Source organism: Centruroides sculpturatus, unplaced genomic scaffold (genome assembly GCF_000671375.1).
Source record: "Centruroides sculpturatus isolate CEXI.00-Female unplaced genomic scaffold, Cexi_2.0 scaffold282, whole genome shotgun sequence".
Taxonomy (NCBI): Eukaryota; Metazoa; Arthropoda; class Arachnida; order Scorpiones; family Buthidae; genus Centruroides; species Centruroides sculpturatus.
The window spans coordinates 660,554-679,345 of NW_019384528.1; the positions used below are offsets into that span (position 1 = coordinate 660,554).

At 29.6% G+C, this 18,792-nt stretch overlaps 1 protein-coding gene across 5 annotated transcripts in view; it reads right to left on the reverse strand.

The window, feature by feature from the left end:
- LOC111622938 (scaffold protein salvador-like) overlaps window positions 1-16,710 on the reverse strand; it is a 31,549-nt gene extending 14,839 nt beyond the window's left edge. The window contains exons 1-3 of one of the 5 annotated variants that reach the window (XM_023365412.1): window positions 16,541-16,710; window positions 4,839-4,956; window positions 4,249-4,737 (exon numbers count right to left, since the gene is read on the reverse strand). In XM_023365412.1, coding sequence (XP_023221180.1) covers window positions 4,249-4,737; window positions 4,839-4,926 — 577 coding nt within the window. In that variant the 5' untranslated portion in view covers window positions 4,927-4,956; window positions 16,541-16,710. Of the gene's footprint in view, window positions 1-4,248; window positions 4,738-4,838; window positions 4,962-9,714; window positions 9,809-13,864; window positions 14,035-16,540 lie in introns of those variants that run through there. The other 4 variants (XM_023365411.1, XM_023365410.1, XM_023365409.1 and 1 more) reach the window with 4 other exon arrangements.
- Window positions 16,711-18,792: the final 2,082 nt, after the last annotated feature.

The following is an 18,792-nucleotide window of genomic DNA, read 5'->3' on the forward strand; positions in this document are numbered from 1 at the left end:
AAAACGACGTAAGTCGAATTTACCTGTCTCCGAATCTACTTATCACTAGGAAAGCATTTTAAATAATATATGGTTAATAAAAATCTATTTTAAGCTTACAAACAAATAAATTTTAGTTTTTAATATAGTACAAAAAAAATAATCTAAATTTACGAATGCATGTACTGTAAATACAGTACATACTTGTATATATTTTAATATGATTTTATGTGCTTTAAACGTTTATCTAGTGATATTACGACTTCAATATTTGTGGCGGACAGACGAAAAGTCAAATAAAATGACTTAAACTTGATTTTTATTTTTCCATATACTTTTTTAACAAGCGACGTATAATCGGGAACGACGTAACTCGAAACGACATAAGTCGAGGTATGCCTGTATTAGCTTTTATAAAAAGGATCAACATATTTTTAAAAATAATACTAGTAATAAGTATTTGTAACACCATTCATATATTGTACCTAACCAAATTGTAAAATTCCAGAAAACTGGCTATTTTTTGAAACTAGCTAGTTTTGAATTTGTCAGGCTGTAGTACAGCTGTGAGGCCTTTGTTTTGATTTCTGTTATGTGTGTCAAATTACACTATTTTCAATGTGATTGTTGTTGTATACAGGTAATTTCCTCACAGTTAAGGTATTTGTCAGACTTTATTACAATTTTCTTTTATACCATATCTTTGCATATTGTCTGGCATGTCAGTCCATCCAGGAGAGACCATGAAATCAGATATTTCAGTATGATAAATACTGGCATGCCGATTTAAGTGAGGTTATACATCCCTCTCCATAGGACACATGAAATTCAGAGTCCCTTTTATTTTTATTCTAAAACTGTGAAAATATTAGCATTACATCAAAAATTATGATTATATATTTAATTTCTGTTGTTTGTCTTCTTTCTAACAATGTAAAATATTGTGGACTGCTGAAAGTGCTTTTTTGTGTTTATTTTATTGTAAGTTGATCCAAAAATGCAAAAATAAAATATTGAATTTCAGAAACTCACTGTAAATTATCTCAACTTACACCAATTAACATCCCTTTGTGTGAATGAGAGGAATGTATTATCTTTCAGGATCAGGGTAGATTATCAGTGCAGTCCACACTGACTGACTACTAATACTAATGTCAATAAGACACTAATTGTTTTATTGCACTGTAAACAAAAACTTTCTCCCCTCAGATAAATTACAATGTTATTTTATTGCACGTGAAATTTAATGTTTTCTTTAATGTTTATTTAACAACTAGTTTTATTAGATCTGATTAATTTTATTTTTTAGTCACAAGTTTAACTGGCATGCCAGTAACCCTGAAGTTTTTAGCATGCTGGTCAATCTGCAAAAATATGGTAACTATGTCTAAAAGGCAGAAAAAAGAAATGCTTTTTAAGTGGATTAATACAGATGTTAAATAAAATTATGTTCTGAACATTTCTTTGTTTAATTTTCACTATATGTGACTATCCTATATTTTAAAATGATTAATAATAATCAGACAGACCCTGCTTTGGAGTGTATTAATTTGTACCTGTTATATACAATTTCATTCTATACTTTCCATTGTTTATTTTAACTCTATTATTTAGCCTATGTCCAGAAAACTGGAAAATCCAGAAATCAGACAATTTCCAGCCCCAAGCATGTGGATATTTGATCGATTATTGTATTTCCATAAACTGATATAACTTATTTTTAATTCTCTTATATCAGTATTATCTATTTAGGCAAATGTTTAAACAGAGTTTAAGGTTTAAGATACCACAACTATTCTTATCTGTTTTATATTCGTAAAACACGTTTTAAACTCAACAAAAACACTCAGTTTAAACTGTCAAGGATAATAAGTTCAAAAATAATTTTTGCTTATTGTTCAATAATCAAATTAATAAATTTTATTATAGATTTGTTAAAGAAATTATACAATTAATATTATTTAAGTTTTTATTTGTACAACTATACTAGTTGTAAAATATTTTGTTATTTTAATTTTTTGCTAATCTCTTGGTTTTGGGGATATGATTATTCCTTATGTCAATTAAATATGTAAAAATGTTTTAAATTTTTATATCTTAATAATTATAAATAACTAGCTGCACATGCCCAGCATTGCTTGGACTTTTTTCGGGGGGTGATGAGGTTGGGTTAACAGGAGAGGGTAATAAAAAACAATGGTCTTAATAACTAAAATATACATTCATTCACCCGAGTATTTACAATAATGAAACTACCAAACACAAAAACATTGTTTGGGACTAGGTTAAAAGAAAATGAACTTTACAGGTGATTGGGATGGGGACCCACACATTATTTTTTCTAGTGTGTCAAAGAATATTCATGCCAATTGAACGGTATGGAATCCTTTACCCAACAATCATACATATATACATATTTTGACTTTTCTATATCATATATGGATAATAATTGTTAAACTACTATAAGTGATAACACTTATAATTTCACAGTAATGCTTGTTAAGTATATAGAAAGTATTATTTTTGCTATTACAATAGGCTTTCAATTTAACAAACAAAAAATTTAGAATCTTTTTTCTTTTATTTGTAAATAGAGCTTACTGAAAGATTGGTTCAATAAGCAACATTAGTTAAATAGAAACACTCAATTAATGACATTGTAGTTTTTTGATGTAGTTAATTATAGTTTGTCTTGTCAAATTTATTTTAACATTTTTAACAGACATTTTAGTGGCATGTACATCATAATAATATTTTATTCACACACACTATGAGAACATTTTAATACATCCTGTACACAATAAGTTTGTTATTGGTATTAATATTTGTTTTTAAAATACATTTGCTTTAACAGACTTTCGGCAACAGTAAACACCCCTTCTCCCAGTTAGTTTGTTAAATCAAGAGTCTGCTGTATATATACTCTATGTCTAAAGGAATAAAGTTTTAGTTGTCATCCTTGAAGTGATAGACAAACAAAATAAATTTAATGAAATTGTTTGCTATATATGAAATATGTAAAAATATGTAAGAATCATAAATCCTGGATTTATTACAACAAATTAATCAAAAATTAATGGCATGTACATAATAATAATAATATTTTATTATGATGTACATGATGTAAATAATATGATGTATACAATATAAAAAATGTTTTTACATAAATCTAGATTAGCATGTAGATAAATCCTGTCTTCTATTACGTTAATTGAAGTTTTACATTATTCAAATGAAAAAAAACCTTCCTTCTAAAGTCAAATTTTCTCTAATTTTTGTGTTTTCACTTGTAAAAATGAACAAAATGATACAGAAATAAAAGTATTTCAATGATACATTCCAGACAAAATAAATTATACACATGTAGAGTAATTTCAGTTAAATGTGAAAACAAACATTAATGATTTAGATTTTGCTTTAATATAATCAGTCAGAATATAACTGTTAAACTTGAAAAAAAAAAGCCTTAATCTATAATTTGGAAAAACATGAAGGTAGAATAAAAGAAATCAAAAACTATGAGTTATGATAATATATTAAAATAATATACAAATTTTAAAACAGGAAGAAATAAGTAAACTATCAATTGGTTTATTGATTAAAAATAATTCATTGCTGGAAAAAAGTGCATTGTAATAACTATAAATACAGTAATATCTCGACTTATGCAAACCCAGAGTTACGTGATTTTCAAGTCTCATCAATTCGTCTTTTGTTTGAGCGCCAAGCAAATCTCGATTATTCAATCCCCCCATACTATTGTTCGGCTTACATGTTCAGACATGTCGCACGGAATCGACACATAGCCACAATTTATTTTGTGTTATTTATTTCTGTGTTATATCTACGGAGACTTGAGAGACTCTATGTGGTGATTTCTTCTAACCGTGGACGAATCAAAAGACAAGATAAGATTAACAAGAACATTTATTAGCTTACATACATCCGACTTGGGTTTTACACAAATTGAGAAATTATACCCCAAAAATACAACCTGACTGGATAAGAAAGAATAAATGACATATCAAATATTTTATATTTTTTAAAAGAAAAATAGATGGGAACTGAGTTTTTCCAAGATAGATTAGATTAGATTATAGCAATTTTAAATTTTAGGACAATAAAAAAAAAAAAATACTTTGTGACTATATTAAAAAATATTTGTAGAAATAAACACAATTTGATTGAATTATTATTTACTTATAAAAGTTTTATTATGTTAAAACTTATTTTCATGTAGAGCAATATGTATTTTAATATTCTACTTACCTTCAATAAGATTTTCAGAATTATTATTTTCAGAACTTGTACTAGTTACATAAGGGTTAACATAGATTCGTGACTGTCCCAAACTAGGTAAATGTCTGTTGTCATTATTTTGTACTTGCTGAAATCTTGGATAAGTTTCAGGTGTGGAAGGGATATATAATCTGTTAGACAAGGGAACATTTGTTACTTTAGATGATGATGGCTGACTGGAATCACCAACATTTCTCTGTGCTCCAATGCTAGTAGATGATGCTGATTGTAGAGGAGATGATGATCTTAATAATGGCCCAATATTTTGGTTTGATGTCTGATTTAATGGTGATAACCTATTGGAATTTTGTGTGTGATTCTGTGATGCTTTAGCACATTTTTGGGCTAAACTGGTTGGCTGCACAGGTTGCTGAACTTCTCCGGTGTTTCCCCCTTTTCGCTGAAAGGCAGGATTTTTTTTACGAGGTTGATGATTTATAGTTGTCCATACATTAACAACTAAATGAAATAAATTTTTTATAAGTTTAAAATTTAATATTAATGTTGATTATGTTATTTATAATATATTAAATTACGTAAACTAAAAATTTTTTACTTACTGGGAAGATTTGGTGGTGTTTCTTTTTTAACGTATTTTCCAGCAACACCATCACTTAAATATTTTAAATCTTTCTTTTTAGATAACATCAGAAATTTTATATCAGTTCATCTTCTAATCTATACTAAGAAAAATTATTTATATATTAACAAGTAAGTAATGGAAATCCTCAAAAACATTCAATCCGAATGTAAAATATATTTCTAACTTACATTTTTGTTAATAATGCTATCAATAACAAGATAATCTAAAATATATCAATTACTTCATGTAAGATAACGTATTCTGTATGACAACTTTCAAAATACATCAACTCCATGTAATATCAGGAGAAACAAACTCTACGATTGTAGGAGTTGATGCTTTTTATTTGGTTAAATGTTTTTCAGGATGTCTCCATCTCATCAGAGGTTCAAAGTTTGATCTTTGTGGGTCTGATTTAACCAAATAAAAAGCATCGACTCCTATAAATCATCTTCATTTGTATTTCACCTGATATTCTATATGATGTGCTATAACAACAGTAATAATAATAATAAGGAATAATTATAAAATTATTTGTACCTTAGTTAATTATAGATATTATTATTAACAAGTTGAAAGGTCCAATGCAGGCATTGGGCATACTAAATTACAAATAAAAATAATAATATATCGAGTATTATACTGTAAAATTTATTTAAGTGTAATTTATATTGTTATTTTAAGTATAATTTATATTAATTTAAATAATAGCTAAAGGAGCCCCTAGAGGCCATTTTTGGTGTACCGTGACAGAAAATGACCATTTTTTCAGCTTTATATAGTGGATAATGTTAATATATCTCAACATTTGCTACATTAACATATTTATATCAAAATTTAAAATAGTATGTTAAATGATCAAAAATTTACTATTGGAATATATAATAATGCTGAGACATTTAGTATTATTATTTTACTTATATTCATTAAAATATTATTTAACGTAAAAATTTCAAATATTTTTAGAATTCAAATAAATGATAACAATTCAAGCCTCTTCCAGCAGAAATTTGATAAGTAAAATTTCTGCTGGGAGAGACTTGAATTGTTATCATTTATTCAATTTGCAAGTTAACAAGAATTCAAATATTTGTATTTGTAGAATACAAATATTTGAATTCTTATTAACTTGCAAATTGAAATTTTAGTTTTTTGTAGAATACAAAGAACTAAAATTTTTCAAAGTCTATATAATAATTGATATTTTTAAAACACATATATTAACAATTGCCAATAAAATAAAATTTTTAACTTTTTTTGTATAGAAACATTAGATTTGCTGGAAAATCATTTCCATCAATTTTAATGGTGAGAATTATAGAACAATTCCCAAATTTTCCAAATAAGAACCAAATAAATTGAATTAAAAAAAACAGAACAGAGTAATTAAATAACATAACTCCATGTTATTTTTGTTCATTATTCTACATTATATATCATTTTAATGTTATCAGTGAACAATGTATGTCTTTGTTCTTCTGTTTTCTCCCCTAATGCCTTAATTAACAATTTTCACACTTAGTAATATGAATTTCCCCCCCTTTCAAATTACACCACCACATACCATTAAGCCTCTTTTCATTCTTAGGTTCTATTATGAAACAATAAAATATAAAATAAAAAATTGAATGCAAATCTACAAAATTACAGCTAAAGTGAAAGATTATAGTGACTAAAATGTTTCCTTTTTTTGTTAAAATGCTGTATAAAATTTCTTAGTTTCATTCTTCTACCAGAAGAGTGAATACAAAAAACATTGGCAATATGTATGTTAATGCTATGCACATTATTCTCAGTTAATTTCAGTTATATAGAGAAACTTGTCTATGGTAGTAATGCAGCATATAGCTATGACATCATTATCCCATAGTCACTTTCTTGATGCACGTAAAGCACTCCAGAAGACAATCGCCTGCCTAGGAACAGAGGAATTATGCATCTGAAAAGAGGCCTTCCAACAATGAAACCCTACGGGTAATATCCAAATCTACAATTATGTAATTATGTTATCCAATTGTGGAATGATGTGCCAATAGGTATGTTCTTTTATCCATTTAAAACAAAAATCCATATAATAAGGATGCATATATATATATATATAAGTTCATATGCATTACATGCATTTGTATTTAACCCTTATTTGAAAGATTTCTGGCCTATAACACATTATGCAGTAGTTTGTAATTTTGTGTTTACTTGTTTTCATTAAAAAATTTCAGAATTTTGCCTAATATATAATTAAATGCAATATTTTATAATCATTATTATACATCACACAACTATTTGACACTGAGGTAAGACATTATCCAAAAGGAAAACAAGTAAAGTACAATCTTCTGTTATAAGTTCTGACTGTCCAGCTGGATATGTATATTCAGCAATTAACTTAGCACATCCAGAATAAGACCTTACAAGTTCTGCTATAAAGATGCTTCTACATCACACATTTTCAGTTATATTTATTCTTAAAAAAATCCAGTAACAAGTTGCTAACTTTCCCAACAACATTTAAAACTGCATATGGAACCATCTGTTATGATATTTTATTTAAAAAACTTTTTATATTTTTAATTATTATAAAGTAGCATAATGCTTAATTTTGAGAACAGAAATGGGTTTTATAAAAAATTGTAAATGCTAACAACAAGTAAAATCATCATTAAGAATGACCCTACTTAAGATATAAGACACCACCCACTTTATCTCCCCACTCCCTTGACCTTTAATCACCAAAATTTAATAGCATCAATCCCCCCTAATAAACAAGCCTCCCTGCAAAATTTCAGAAATTGTTGATGAAAAGCACAGGAGTTATTAAGTTTCAAAGAGGGTGAACAAAATCATGCCCCCACATACATTAATATTCTTATATATACAGAAAAACCCAATTTTTTTTTTTTTTTTTTCATTTCTCCACATTTCAAGGTGTCCAAAAATGTAAAAATCTTGGAAGGAGGGTCATTTTTTGACCAAATGTCATACTTTCCCTCTGTTATATATAACAGAGACAGGAAAGTAATAGTATAAAATATAAAAATAATTGCACACTATTTTGTTGTTGTGTATGTAATAAGTATTTTTACTAAACATAATGTTTTTCCTTTTCCATTGATACAAAAATATAAGAATTATTTCTATTTGATTATTATTGGTATTTCAATATACATTAATAAATAAACTTACTTGGAAAAATGATATATGGCCTTGCCTAGTATATATAATTCCTATAAAATGAATGATGATTCAAGAGAATGATTCATATATTCTTGAAAATAAATATTCAAAATTGGATTTCAATAATTTAGTTTCTAGATATCAAAATACAAGTTATAGGTTGGCAAGATACATATTGAATCAATCAAATAAATAATATTTATCTAACAGAAATCATATACAATATTTACATTAATTATATAATTATGATATAATAAATAAAGTGATTAAAAAATAAAACATTCTAAAATAAAAGTAAATAGACAAAGTACAGTGGTGCCTCGTATAACATACTTAATTCGTTCCAGGTGCATGTCCATTAAGTGAAAAGTCCATTATACGAAACACATTTTCCCATAGATATACATGTTAAAACATAATTCGTTCCATAGCATAAAATAACCGTACCATAAAAAAAATGAAAATGGAGCAGTCACCAATTATGCCTGGTAGTGAGATGTTGTGAGGTGGTGGAGGAACATTTTTTCATATATTCATACAGATACAGACTTTTTACACATTGCAGCAGGTCTCTTTTTATTGTTTTTTAACTGGAGTCAGATTTAGAAGAAGCTACCAGAGCTTGCAGGGTCAACTCCTCTTGTTCCATCCTTTGTTTTCTTACAGCTGGCTTCTTGAACACATGTCCAAGGTGGTCTGTTTCTCTCTCTTCTTCAACACTTGTTGGAAATGACGAGCAAGGGTGTCATTGTATAGATCATTGATCCTGTTGGCCTCAGCTCTGTTTAGATAATGAGTGTTGGTAAACTTCTGAACCTCTCCCCATTCGACAAGGAAGTTTTTGTCAATTTTCACTCCTTCTGATGATTTCTTGCTTTGTTTCAATTGAAGTCATCTTTCTGTTTTTTTAGAAGCCGTGATTTGCAGAACACTTAAATAAATGTAAATACCCCCCCTGCACTGAGGTGATGTACTGTATGTAATAAACAAGAGAGCAAGCCGAATCCCAACGGGAGCTCTGTACTTCAGATATACTAATAATATATTCTAATAATACTAATATATTATAAAAATAGCAGATTGTCATTGGCAACGGCAAACGAGTGGAAACATCATTTGCACTTGTTCGCAGAAAGTTCGTTGCTCGAGTCACGTAACGGCCAAACAGAAAGTCCGTTGCTCGAGTCACGTAACGGCCAAACAGAAAGTCCGTTGCTCGAGTCACGTAACGGCCAAACAGAAAGTCCGTTGTTCGCAGCGTCCGTTATTCGAGGCATAACTGTATATAGTTTTGCACAGAAGTCATAAACAATGTTGTAAAAAAAATTAAAATGCTATTTAAAATTATTGCAATATAAGAAAAAAACAATATATAGATCTAAACTCAAAACTGAAATCATCTTAGAAACAAAACAGTAAAGGAAACTTTTGATGGTCATCTTTCAAATAAAAAAGTCTACAATTAAACATAATAATTTGAGTTAAATCTATCAACAAATCAGATTTTCTGTAAAAAAATATTCTTCTCGGAATAAATATATAATGTATTAAAATTGAATTCTGACATAGAAAACTACAGCTATCAATAAAGCCTCTAGTTATATTACCATAATATAATGCAATGAAAATTTTTATTTAATGCTTCATTTCCAACTGACTCCAGAACCCAATTAACTTACCCAGAATGATATTAAGAATAAAGGTGGAAAGTATGATGTTAAGACACCTCATCTGTTTAGTACATAGACTGAGAAAGTGGCAGATCTATCCCATAACATATCAAATATTTTTGAAGTATTATCTTTTGAAAATTTATCACCACACATTTTATTACATTTATAAAGTTTATATTGTGATATATAGCTGATGATTAATAATCATCATGATATATACATCAGATAAAAACTCAATCATCTCTTTCTCTTTCACATATTTTATCAATACAAGTTTTTTAAATCAATTTTTTTATCAAGTATCAACAAATTCCATTCAGTTATCTATTTCAGATAGTATTTTTTGTGATAAGATTAACATTATTACATTCTTTAAATTGTATCATCAAATTTAACATAATTTAATACAATAACATTGATTAAAAATAGATTTAAAATTGTGCAATTATAACTGATTTTTATTTTCTTTACTCAATACATTGTTATGATTACATTTCTTTATAAATAGACAAAAAGTTTAATCTTTAACATGCCACATTTTAGATTTTATAAGATGCACAGAATATTTAGGAAAGTATTTGGTGTATTTAAGCCAACCCACACCTTTGGCACTCAACCCCAAAATTGTTTTACTGTATTCTAGTTTTAAAAAAAGTAAAATTAGAATGCACATTTTTATTTATTAGAGTAAAAGAGGAGTTTAAAAGCAGATATTTACAATTAAAATTTATCTTTACAATATTCTACATACATACATGCAAAGGCTGTTTAGCTGTAGCACCTAATAATAATAATAATAATGATAATAATGAAACATTTATATTCAAGAGTGGGCTAGGTAGAGGTTACCTGTAACCTACAGAAGGATTTTTAGGGAATTTACTATCCTATAGGCAAGCACAACTTCAAATATATGACACAAGACAATTTTTTGAGCCTTTTTTCAGACAAAAGTTATGTCATATTCTGTAGAATACAGTAATTTTTTTTTAATTTATGTAATTCAAGTCTAATAATTTAGATGAAAGTTTTTTGAGAATGAAGATGATTATTAGTCAAATATTAGATACTATTTTTCCTAGCAATTAATTATCACTTATTACATCTATTTAAATTATTAAAATCTCAATTCCCATTCATTACAAATAACTTATTAAAAAATTTTTGAATATATTTTGAAAAATGAACTAAATGAAGATTAAATCTAAACACTCAGATTTAAAAATAACTTAATCATTTTTAATTTATCCAAAAGAAGAAAAATTTTGGTAAAGTCAAGGTTTAGAATCTAATACATTCTGTTTTTTAAATCAACTGTGAAAACATTGATTTTAAATCATTCAAGAAACTTTTTTAAAGTTTCTTAAATAAAAGTTCTCTATTTCACATAAGATTTTCATTTTCCCAGCTGTTATATGTAACAGAGAGAAAGTATCACAATCGGTCAAAAAATGATCCCCAAGATTTTTAAATTTTTGGACTTGGGACCTTGAAATTTCAAGAAATGCAAAAGTGTTCAGGGAATTTTTCTGTATGTATAGCTTTCTGTCGACAATTTCTGAAATTCTTCAGAGAGGTTTGTTTATTAGGTGATTGATGCATTTAAATTTTGGTGGTTAAAGGTCGATGGGGGAGATAAAGAGAGTCGTGTCTGATATCTTCAGTAGTGTCAGACTTAATGACGATTTTACACGTTATTAGCATTTACAATTTTTTATAAAACCTATCCCTATCCTCAAAATTAAGCTTTTTGTCATTTTATAATAGTTAAAAATAAGTTTTTTAAATAAAATATCATAACAGATAGCACCATCAAATGTTGCAAGAAAAATTAAGCAACTCATTGCTAGATTTTTTTTATTGATATATATTAATAATATATATAGTCCAAAATATAAGTGGATAGTATAAAATTGTTTGCGTATTTTGGAATGAATTAACTTGTAATGCAAATGTTTATATATATATTGGCACCTTAAATAAAGGACAAATTTGTACTCTGTATGTTGACTTTTCAAAATATATTTTAAGTAAAAATCAAATATTTTCTTTTTCTGTCTTGATAAGATAATAAATATTGTATTTGTTCAAAGCACATTTACTTCGTTAAGTATACTGTTTGTAATATAGAAGATTAACACATTCCAAAAATGCATAACTAATAGCTTGTTTTAACTTTTAATTATCATTTTAATTATGTCTTGTGTCAATTTTAGCTTTCTTGATATTTAAAAAACAAATTATTGTAAATTAAATTATTTACAAAAACATATTATATAAAAAGAAAGTCTAAAAGATTTATTTTAGTTCTATCTCATAACTTTCTCAAAAATTATTTGCACTATTTAAAAACAATTTAATCAACTATGAACTTCACTTTTTCTTTTTTTAATTCAAATTCAAAATTGATATAAATAATTAAATAATTCAAAGTGTTGTGTCTAACTGTTAAAAATGCAACTTTAAACTTTTATTTTGTGATAATTTAATTAAACATGAATTTGGTACTTAAGTAAATAGAAAGCAATTTCTTAAAAAGGCTAAGTATTTGTTTCTAATAAAAATAAAATGAACATTAAATAAGTTTCAAAACATCAACATACATAGACTTTCAATTTAACAGACAAAAAATTATCAGTCCTAAATGAAAATTTTATAACCTTTTTTTCTATTTGTGGATGGAACATGCTAAAACTGGTTCAATGAATCAATGTTTGTTATTAATGTATGTTTTTAAAACACATTTGATTTAATGTACTTTTGGCAATAGAGGAACTTTTTCCCTCCAATTAGTGAATTAAATCGAGGACCCACGCTATTTATAAAATGAGATCAACATTAGGACATTGAAAATATCAAATTTTTCTTAAAGACTATTCAGCTATTTCCAAATATGCAAAATAGATATATTTTTAAGAAATTTTTAACCAGTAAATTTATTATTATTAAGACATTTTACAGCCACTAAATGATTTTTTTTTAATAATTACAATTAGCTAAATAGAAAAAGTTCATATCGTTAACATTCTAATAGCATTTTCACTTGCATTAGAATACTTTTGAAAAAATCGTTTAATTTTTTTCCCCCTCTTTTTCTACTTTAAATATACAAACATGAAGAAGAATTTTCCATATCTACAATACATTTGTTTTTAAATTCTATCCACTTTTTAATTTATAAATATTCAAAAATATGTTTCATAAGACACACCATCTATTAATATAAAAACAATAAAGTACATAAAGTCACAAAAGAAAAACTTATAGATAAATAAATCTGTAAGGGATTACTTAGATCCGAGTAATATTTTATCATAGATTTCTATAAATACAAATAAAAATAAATTGATTATATACTAAAATATATGCTTAATATATATCAGAATATTAATTATTATTTATTAATATGCAATTATCAGTTTAAAATCATATAAATCAGTAACTAATGAAAACAGTAGATTTGCTTGTTTCTTCACTCCCACATTTTTTTGCTTTACTTGTCAAGAGTAACATATTGGCTGTGTTCAGCAGACTCAACAGTCGTAACCGAGCAAATCGGTAGCTGTTACATAGCAACCTGGATCTGCCAAACAACGAGCGACGACGTTGCATCAGAACAAAAAGCCTCATCGGATAGCGATAGGTAGCATAAACGAAAGACGCTACCAAATGACGTCGAAACACCAAACACATTCCAAAAGAACGATTATATTTTATTAATAGATTGGTTTAAAAATTCTATGTATGGAACTCCATACAACTTATGCTACCGTAGAGGACATTCGGCAGAAAAACACTCAACAGCTCCAGAACTATTGAGTCTGCCGAACACAGACTGAACAGTTGCAAAGACAGATTACCAACCATCACAGCCTGAAGGTGTAAACTAAGAATATTAAATTACTAGTTTCATCTTGTTTTTAATGCAATATTCTTGTTCATCTACTGTAAATATGTAAACTCAGTTAAACTGATTTATAGTTTTAATTAAAGCTTGAAAGATTTTATTATTATTATTATTATAAGAAAATATAAAAGCAAATACTTTATTAAACAAATAATAAATAAATATATTTAAGTAAAGCAATGTGCTAACTCAATGCTTTACACACATTCATTGATTAACATGGAGAAGAAAATGTCAGAAAAATCTTACATTTCTTTTCTTTTTCTACTTATCCTTAGCGGGAAATTTCGATAATATTTATCTAATTCTCGAAAAATATTCTAGCGGATATATTAAATAAATAGGAAAAACGAATTAAATAATAAATAAATAAAACGGGCTTCGTCTCACGCTTTGTGTGTTTATAGAAAGAAACAACTCCGACCTCTGGTGTTGAAAATTGTCAGTTCGTCTGCCACAAACATTTTTTTAATTAAAAATAATTATTTTTGTGAAAATTATTTAATCTTAATATTTTAATTGAAAATATGTTACAATTTATGGTATTTTGTATAATTGACGAATTTTTGTTCGATTCAAAAAGTGGGATAATGATCTACACATTCTACGATATCGGGTGGATGGCCGAGCAGTCAAGGTGACAGCCTACCGCTCTGGGGATCCGGAATCGAATTCGAAAAATCCCCAGAAATTTTTCGTCCGGATATGTTGGGCCCCGACCATCACCCGACCGCCTCACTATGGGCCTGAACGAACCCATAATGGGTTTGCTAAAAGAAGCCCTCTTAGCAGTGCCGGCCCGAGATAAGTTTTAGGATGGAGCAAGATCCTATTATGGCGCCTCCCTTGGTTGCCCTTAATTTATACCCTTTAATTTTCTTTACCACTGAGGCGCTCCCTAGGTCTTAGCATCTGGAGCGGCTGCTCCGTTCGCCCGATGATAGGGCCGGCTCTGCCTCTTAGTGCCCACAGGGCGGAAAGAGTTAAGAATAAATAAAAGCGGGTTTATAAATTCTGAGATCCGTTCGTATACAATATATAAAAAATACATTTATAATGCATCCACAGAGATGGCAGAAATGAAATTAATTACATGAAATAAGTAAATATATACGTAAAAGAAACATATAAATATATAACATCTTTATTTCGTATATGGACTTCATTTAATTACTTTGACAATTTACAGAACATTTTTCATTACAACAAACTTTCAGTTTAAAATCATTTTTTCGGAGGTCCCTCAAGTTTATTATAAGATAAATATAAAATCTATAAAAATCCACCCGAACAAATGTTTTACGTTTAAAAAAGAGGACATATCCGGGAAAAGAACATATACACAGTGGCGGAATTACAATGGCTCAAAATCATTCGACCGAACCAGACCCGAACGTATCAAGCAAAAAGCCTATGTACGATCAATGATCAAAATAATTGTTTCGATCAAAGGTTCGGATGATTCTTTTTCAGTCAAGGGCTAAAGGCTTTTTCGGAGGGGGGTGTAAGCCCAAGATCCTTTACGGTGAGATTGGGCCAGTATTAGAATTTCGAACTGTGACACATAAAACCTAGTTACAGTAACTTCATTGACTAATCCTGTATATATAAGAATGTAGTAAAGGATGTGGGTTATAAAATTATTAAAGAACTAGCTTACCAATCGCGCATTGCTGCGATCTCAGAAGAAAGGAAATTCAAGCAAACTCGTTATGATAAAATTAAATTTACATTTTATCACTTTCATTGAAACTTAATATTATTATTCATTTTCATCGGGAAAACATTTCAAAGTGTCGTTTCAACAGTGCCGGCCCGAGGCAAGTTTAAGGATGGAGCGAGATCCTATTATGGCCCCCTTGGTCAGTAGCGTAGCGAACATAACTGGCGCTCGGGGCACGACACTTTATTGGCGCCCCCTCCAGAAACACATATAGTTTGTCTTGGAGACCATTTGCGCGCCCCTCTGCGAGTGGCGCCCGGTGCTTGATGCACCCCTCACTACGCCACTGCCCTTGGATGCCCCCAAATTTATACCCTTTAATTTTCTTTACCACTGAGGCGCCCCTTAGGACTTAGCGCCTGGATCGGCTGCTCTTTTCGCCCTATGGTAGGGCCGGCTCTGCGTTTCAATTTTANCTGGATCTGCCAAACAACGAGCGACGACGTTGCATCAGAACAAAAAGCCTCATCGGATAGCGATAGGTAGCATAAACGAAAGACGCTACCAAATGACGTCGAAACACCAAACACATTCCAAAAGAACGATTATATTTTATTAATAGATTGGTTTAAAAATTCTATGTATGGAACTCCATACAACTTATGCTACCGTAGAGGACATTCGGCAGAAAAACACTCAACAGCTCCAGAACTATTGAGTCTGCCGAACACAGACTGAACAGTTGCAAAGACAGATTACCAACCATCACAGCCTGAAGGTGTAAACTAAGAATATTAAATTACTAGTTTCATCTTGTTTTTAATGCAATATTCTTGTTCATCTACTGTAAATATGTAAACTCAGTTAAACTGATTTATAGTTTTAATTAAAGCTTGAAAGATTTTATTATTATTATTATTATAAGAAAATATAAAAGCAAATACTTTATTAAACAAATAATAAATAAATATATTTAAGTAAAGCAATGTGCTAACTCAATGCTTTACACACATTCATTGATTAACATGGAGAAGAAAATGTCAGAAAAATCTTACATTTCTTTTCTTTTTCTACTTATCCTTAGCGGGAAATTTCGATAATATTTATCTAATTCTCGAAAAATATTCTAGCGGATATATTAAATAAATAGGAAAAACGAATTAAATAATAAATAAATAAAACGGGCTTCGTCTCACGCTTTGTGTGTTTATAGAAAGAAACAACTCCGACCTCTGGTGTTGAAAATGTCAGAAAAATCTTACATTTCTTTTCTTTTTCTACTTATCCTTAGCGGGAAATTTCGATAATATTTATCTAATTCTCGAAAAATATTCTAGCGGATATATTAAATAAATAGGAAAAACGAATTAAATAATAAATAAATAAAACGGGCTTCGTCTCACGCTTTGTGTGTTTATAGAAAGAAACAACTCCGACCTCTGGTGTTGAAAATTGTCAGTTCGTCTGCCACAAACATTTTTTTAATTAAAAATAATTATTTTTGTGAAAATTATTTAATCTTAATATTTTAATTGAAAATATGTTACAATTTATGGTATTTTGTATAATTGACGAATTTTTGTTCGATTCAAAAAGTGGGATAATGATCTACACATTCTACGATATCGGGTGGATGGCCGAGCAGTCAAGGTGACAGCCTACCGCTCTGGGGATCCGGAATCGAATTCGAAAAATCCCCAGAAATTTTTCGTCCGGATATGTTGGGCCCCGACCATCACCCGACCGCCTCACTATGGGCCTGAACGAACCCATAATGGGTTTGCTAAAAGAAGCCCTCTTAGCAGTGCCGGCCCGAGATAAGTTTTAGGATGGAGCAAGATCCTATTATGGCGCCTCCCTTGGTTGCCCTTAATTTATACCCTTTAATTTTCTTTACCACTGAGGCGCTCCCTAGGTCTTAGCATCTGGAGCGGCTGCTCCGTTCGCCCGATGATAGGGCCGGCTCTGCCTCTTAGTGCCCACAGGGCGGAAAGAGTTAAGAATAAATAAAAGCGGGTTTATAAATTCTGAGATCCGTTCGTATACAATATATAAAAAATACATTTATAATGCATCCACAGAGATGGCAGAAATGAAATTAATTACATGAAATAAGTAAATATATACGTAAAAGAAACATATAAATATATAACATCTTTATTTCGTATATGGACTTCATTTAATTACTTTGACAATTTACAGAACATTTTTCATTACAACAAACTTTCAGTTTAAAATCATTTTTTCGGAGGTCCCTCAAGTTTATTATAAGATAAATATAAAATCTATAAAAATCCACCCGAACAAATGTTTTACGTTTAAAAAAGAGGACATATCCGGGAAAAGAACATATACACAGTGGCGGAATTACAATGGCTCAAAATCATTCGACCGAACCAGACCCGAACGTATCAAGCAAAAAGCCTATGTACGATCAATGATCAAAATAATTGTTTCGATCAAAGGTTCGGATGATTCTTTTTCAGTCAAGGGCTAAAGGCTTTTTCGGAGGGGGGTGTAAGCCCAAGATCCTTTACGGTGAGATTGGGCCAGTATTAGAATTTCGAACTGTGACACATAAAACCTAGTTACAGTAACTTCATTGACTAATCCTGTATATATAAGAATGTAGTAAAGGATGTGGGTTATAAAATTATTAAAGAACTAGCTTACCAATCGCGCATTGCTGCGATCTCAGAAGAAAGGAAATTCAAGCAAACTCGTTATGATAAAATTAAATTTACATTTTATCACTTTCATTGAAACTTAATATTATTATTCATTTTCATCGGGAAAACATTTCAAAGTGTCGTTTCAACAGTGCCGGCCCGAGGCAAGTTTAAGGATGGAGCGAGATCCTATTATGGCCCCCTTGGTCAGTAGCGTAGCGAACATAACTGGCGCTCGGGGCACGACACTTTATTGGCGCCCCCTCCAGAAACACATATAGTTTGTCTTGGAGACCATTTGCGCGCCCCTCTGCGAGTGGCGCCCGGTGCTTGATGCACCCCTCACTACGCCACTGCCCTTGGATGCCCCCAAATTTATACCCTTTAATTTTCTTTACCACTGAGGCGCCCCTTAGGACTTAGCGCCTGGATCGGCTGCTCTTTTCGCCCTATGGTAGGGCCGGCTCTGCGTTTCAATTTTATTTATTTATTGGAGTGCTTTGTGGATACACGATATTTTTTGTTTTTCCGTCTGGTGTGTACACGAATAAATCAAAAGATTTTCCGACGCATGAGTTGGCCACATACAGTTGTCCCAAGGACAATATACTACAAGGATAGCCAGATCCCTATTCTACAATGTTAGCCAGGAATGGCAAGTTACTGACGTCACACGTGTCCAGACCTCTTTGTTTACCTAGAGCAGGGTGTGCACGTGTTTAGTTTTCGCTTTTAATATTCGTCCAATTTTGTGATTAACGAAGTGATTTATTTTAATATTTCTGTAATTGTTTTATTTGACTAAGTTTTTTTATAAGGTAAGATGATTAAATATAAGTCATTAA